Genomic DNA, 6,031 nt, shown 5'->3' on the forward strand with positions numbered 1-6,031 from the left:
AGGCCCAAGCACAATGACTTCAGTTTTGTCAGAGTTTAGAAGTAAGAAGTTGCAGGTCATCCAGGCCTTTATGTCTTTAAGACATGCTTGAAGTTTGACCAGCTGACCTGATTCATTTGGCTTCATAGATAAATATAACTGAGTATCATCTGCATAGCAATGGAAATTTATGTTGTGCTTCCTGATAATATTGCCTAAAGGGATCATGTATAAAGTGAAGAGAATTGGGCCTAACACAGAGCCCTGTGGAACGCTGTGACTAACGTCAGTTTGTGTGGAACATTTGTCATTGACATGAACAAATTGAAATCTTTCTGATAAATAAGATTTGAACCAACTTCGTGCAGTTCCTTTAATCCCAATAACATGTTCAAGTCTCTGCAGTAAGATGCTGTGATCAGTGGTGTCAAAAGCAGCACTGAGATCTAAGAGGACAAGTATGGAGACAAGTCCTTTGTCCGAGGCTAGGAGCAGATCATTGGTGACTTTCACCAATGCGGTTTCTGTACTATGATGGACTCTAAATCCTGACTGAAAATCCTCAAACAAATCATTCTTGTGCAAGTGGTCACATAACTGCTTTGCAACAGCTTTTTCAAGGATTTTGGAAATAAATGGGAGATTGGATATTGGTCTATAATTAGCTAGGACACCTGGGTCAAGAGTAGGCGTTTTGAGTAGAGGTTTAATTACTGCAAGTTTAAAAGGTTTATTTACAGTTTGAGAGACACCAACTGAGTCTAATAATGAACAAAATGCATTGTTGGGGCTGTCATTGTCGGCATCTACATGAATATTAAAGTCGCCTACTATGATTATTTTATCTGTACTAAGCACTAAATCAGACAGAAAGTCTGAGAATTCACTTAAAAACTCTGAATAAGGAGCAGGTGGACGGTATACAATAACAAACAGAACAGGCTTTTGAGTTTTCCAGTTTGGGTGTGAGAGACTCAGGGTGAGATTTTCAAATGAGTTATAACTATGTTTAGGTCTAGGGTTGATTAATAGGCTTGAGTCAAAGATCGCTGCCACGCCACCACCTCGGCCTGTGTTTTGAGGGATGTGACAGTTACTGTGCCTAGGTGGAGTGGATTCATTTAGGCTGGCATATTCTTCCTGCTGTAACCATGTTTCAGTAAGACACAATAAGTCAATGTGATGTTCACTTATCAAATCATTCACTAACAGAGATTTAGATGAGAGAGATCTGATATTTAATAGTCCACATTTGATTGTCCTATTACTTTCTACTATAAGAGGAGTCATCTTAATTTTAATTAGGTTCTTATGAATAACTCCTCTGGAGTTGATTCTTGATTTATATAATTTAGGTGGGCGGGGGGCAGACACAGTCTCTATGGGGTACTGGGAGCGTTGGGTGGGTAGCAGCTGCAAGGAGACAGCAGAGAGGCGTGTAAGACTGCGACCCTGCATCCTGGACTCAACTCTGGGTTGTCATAATTTAGGTTGTAAAACAAACTCGTCCAGATTTCTAGATAAGAGAGCCGCACCACCCAAAGTGGGATGGATGCCGTCTCTGCTAATCAGACCAGGTTTTCCCCAAAATGTTTTCCAGTTGTCTATGAAGCCCACATTATTTTCTGGGCACCACCTAGACAGCCAGCGGTTGAATGACGACATGCGGCTAAACATGTCATCACTGGTCACATTGGGCAGGGGTCCAGAGAAAACTACGGAGCCCGACATTGTTTTAGCGAAGTTACACACCGACTCAACATTAATTTTAGTGACCTCCGACTGGCGAAGTCTGGAGTCATTAGTGCCGATGTGAATAACAACCTTACTGTATTTACGCTTATCCTTAGTCAGCAGCTTCAAATAGGAACAAAACAATCAGACACAGTTTCTTTCCCTGGGCCGTCACTTTGATCAACACTTAACCCATGACTATATAACAGAACAACCCTCAGTGCAATAACTTGAATTCTTCCTAAATGCACATTCTTTTTCTTGTTCTCATTTCCTCATTGTCTTATGGAAGCATGTTGCACATCGAGAGCCACTGCACTGGAGACAAACTCAACATACCTGGACAATAAAGCTGATTCTGAAGTGAACATACTCAGGTTTTTATGTTTAATGCAGCAGTCACAGTATATATGATGCTCTGTGTGGCCTAGTGTATTTGACATCTTTTAAAAAAAGAAAGTAGATGGTTGGAAAAGTTCTGAAAACAAATTTAAGGATTTTGAATGATGTATCTTAGAAGGAAGTTCATGGCTAACAGAGGTCACACCACATTGTGTTTGGCAAGTCTGAAGTAGCCCAGGCGTAACAGCACTAGAAACACAGGTATTGTATTTGAATTAATGCCTATGTATTCAACACTTAATATACAGCACTACTGTATATTCAGACTTAAATAATTCCTAAAAGCAATACAAAACTCTGTGGATTTAGTAAAACGTAATTTATCTACAATTATTCACTCATACAGACTGATAGATTCTTTAGTCATTTCAATGTGGCTCATAAATTGATAAGTTACAATATCATACAGAAGCTAGGTGCCAGTACTGGACCAAAGGTTGCAAAAATATCTTTTTTGTCTTTACATCTTTTCTATCAGTGTCTTGCAGCATATCATAGAGCAGTTAGGTTGTGTCATCAGTGTGAAATGGAACAACACTGGGATACTAGGTAGATGATATGGTAACGCTGAACTCAAACTGACTTGGCTGTGAAGGCAGTTAAATTCAGGGTGCAGTGACATGGGAAAACACTGGAAACAGCATGTTTATGATAAAATGAGAACAATATCAGATCTGCTCATAGTTGTACTTTGCTACATTTTAAATGTCTCAGAAACATGGTACAAGTAAAAATGTGGTGATTTGAGTGTTAAAATTAACCTAGCATTTAGGGGGCGGCTGTGGCTCAGGAGGTAGAGTGGGTCATTTCCTAACCCTAAGGATTAGCGGTTCGATTCCCCGCTTGTCCAGTCAACATGTCGAGGTGTCCTTGAGCAAGACACTGAACCCCCAGTTGCTCCCGGTGATGTCACCGGTGTGTGAATGCGTGAGTGCTTGGGAGTACGAATGGGTGAATGGCCGAATAATGTGAAAGCGCTTTGAGTGTGCTGTAAAGCATAGAAAGGCGCTATACAAGTATAAGACCATTTACTAGAAAATACACTAATATATTAGGCATCACTGAAAACTGAAACCTTGGACAGAAGAACTTTATCTTGAACAAAACTGTCCAAATAATTAACATGTACATGTGATGTGACAGAGGGGTAAAGAAAAATGAAGACAGCATGGCAACTGGACAGAGAAACTGCATCTATATATCAGTCGTATTCTTCAGTTTCTCAGGTTTTCTATTCCCATGTCCTTTTCCTTCTTTCAGTGTATTTTCTAGTCCTCATCTTCATCCTCCTCCTCCCCCTCGTCATCTGTTTGGTCCCTGGTATCCAGGTCATCATCATCTTCCACCTGTAAGCAAAGTGGAAGCAAAATCTAACTAAAGCAAACAGACAAAACACAGCTGAGTGTTTGTGAGCATGCCTTTCTTTACAATTTTTTAAGTAGGTAACTGGTGTCTTGTCAAATGAAAACGCTAATTACTAGTCCAGGCAGGTACTTTTATACGGCTTGACACACATCTGTAGCGCTGAGAACAGGTTACCTGCATCCTCAAAGTGCTCAGAGGCTAATGAAACTATCACTGTGCAGGAGAATAAACTTGAGGTGTAAAAATAAGCTTTGGGTTGTGCAGACACCTGGATTTATTAAAGTATGACATGTGCACGAGACACACGGCTGAAAAAGCAGCTGAAATGCTTTCTGTATAGAGACAACACCACTCCGACACATGTCAGTTTTATGAGACACCTAAACTTTCTGCTATGTATCACTCAGGAAGTTGTGTTCACAAGAAAAATCTGTGTCCTCCTAATTAGCCAGTTGGCTAATTCATAAGAAATGATTTTCTATACTAACATATGTCTTTGCATGCTACCTACTTGGAATCAATCTGAACCTGTCATGTTAAAGTGTTAAGGAGTGACAACATTTCGGGGAGATCAGTGTTCCCTCAGTAGTAAGAATGTTTATGCAGCAAGGTGCTCCAAAATTAAAATCAGATCATCTACTTCATGTGGGGAACCTGTGACCAATATGCTCAAAGAATGTGTGTACAGGTCACAGCATCACAGAGACAATGTCCTGCTGGGCAATAAAAGTCCATCTGCCAGCAGCTGTAAAACTCACTAATTAACATGCTATATTTGTTTAATCCTTCCTAAAACAACCACTTCTCATTTTACAGTGGGTCATGTGCTGGACTATTTCTTCTTTCTCACCATGTTGTAGGTACACAAACATTCTGGTCTAGTTATCAATGGTGAAACTGTCTCATTTTCACTGTAGTAATAGTAGATTTAAGTTTTGTCAATCTGAGGCTATAGATGTTGGCACTGTTTGATTTGCTCATAAAAACAAAATTTATTTTGTTTTGTTTGTTTTTATATCTTATTTAATTTTAGTCTCACTCAGCAACGACAACTAGAATTTGTCCTGATGATGAATTTAGAAAAATGCTTCAGTTAAAAGCAGGTAGATTCTGTGGCTGCCAGTTAGAACAGAGGTAAAGTCTGTCTACCGTCTGTCCGAGGCCTTTGAGTTTCTGTTTGAGGTTGTAGATCTTTTGGTCCTGGTCTGCCAGCAGCATCAGCAGGTCATCCTGCTCCTTCTTGGATTCTTGAACCTCTGTTTGCAGGTTTTCTTTCTCTGTCTGCAGGATGGCCACTGTGCTAGTGGCTGAAGCCAGCTGCTGCTCCAGGACTTCCCGGCTCTCTGACAAGCTCTTTGTCTCCTCCTGAACCAATGAAGAAGAGGGAGACAGAGAGACAAGAGGAGAGGATGAACAGAGGGATAAAGAAGGTTTTCCTCTTACTGTTTGATAAAAAAAATGATTTCTAAGAGGAGAGAGCCAACTGGCATATGAATACTGACGGTGAGGTCATGTAGTGCCTCACAGAGCACAGTCATACAGACCACAGTTATACCCAAGGTTCACACACCTTGAGTCTCTCTGTTTCAGCCGTCTGTGCTGTGAGTCTACTCTCTAGTTCAGTCATCTTGGTGGCATCTACAGAGCTGTCGCTGCTGGAGACTGTGTCTGAGGACTGAGAGAAACCAGACAGAGGCTTGTTTATTTACCATCTGTTAAGAATAACTGGATATTTGGGGGACAAACTGTAATATTTTCATGGCATTTACCCCTGCTTCGGCTCTTCTGAGCAGGTCTTGTCTCTCTGCCTTCAGCTGGTCAATGTCTGTCGACTGGGACTGAACCTGGCTCCTCAAAGCCTCCAACTCCTGCAATAAACAACATATTTAGCCCAAAACACAAATCGATAGCTTCATTAAGTGAATATAAGGAACATGCTTGAGATTGAAGTATATACATACAGTATATTATCTGTCTGTACCATAGAGCTTCATTGTAGACCGAAACACATAAATCATCCTGCTATACTGGGTAAATGTTCCTTCATTACCATACATAAAAAAAATAGTGCAGTACAGTAGGTCTGGAGTCAGTTCCGCAGACACTGTCCCCAGTGAACAGCATCCTGCAGTACAATCTGCTGTCACAACACTCCCACTTTGTTTGTATGTGTACAACATCTCATGACAGCCCTAAACCAGATACAAAATAAACTGTAATTGATGTTACTGTCTATGGCAGACAAGAGGACAGATTCAAGGGCTATGTCAATTAAACTGAAATGAATCTAACTAAGGAAACACATTTTTTTTAAACGGCTTTTCAAGACCTGCAGACACCCTGCAGTCCTCTGGCCAGAAATACAACACTTGGCGTTATTAAAACTAAAAGTATATCTTCTACCACATGTTAAAGAATGATGACAGCCTTATCCTTACACACAGAAAACAAATGTTAATTTCACTCTCCTTAGCTTCTCAAATGTTTAGCAGAAACATACAAGACAAAATGAAGACGAGTCCCACCTTGAGTAGTTCTACATTGTCTGATC

At 40.4% G+C, this 6,031-nt stretch overlaps 1 protein-coding gene across 1 annotated transcript in view; it reads right to left on the reverse strand.

Moving 5' to 3' along the window:
- Positions 1 to 3,081: 3,081 nt before the first annotated feature.
- Positions 3,082 to 6,031, reverse strand: part of uso1 (USO1 vesicle transport factor) — a 23,373-nt gene continuing 20,423 nt past the window's right edge. The window contains 5 exon segments of the mRNA XM_020591842.1: positions 3,082 to 3,461; positions 4,630 to 4,845; positions 5,051 to 5,155; positions 5,250 to 5,348; positions 6,006 to 6,025. Of these exon segments, the coding sequence (XP_020447498.1) occupies positions 3,384 to 3,461; positions 4,630 to 4,845; positions 5,051 to 5,155; positions 5,250 to 5,348; positions 6,006 to 6,025 (518 nt within the window). The 3' untranslated portion in view covers positions 3,082 to 3,383.

This window comes from Monopterus albus, unplaced genomic scaffold (genome assembly GCF_001952655.1).
Source record: "Monopterus albus unplaced genomic scaffold, M_albus_1.0 scaffold15.1, whole genome shotgun sequence".
Classification (NCBI taxonomy): Eukaryota; Metazoa; Chordata; class Actinopteri; order Synbranchiformes; family Synbranchidae; genus Monopterus; species Monopterus albus.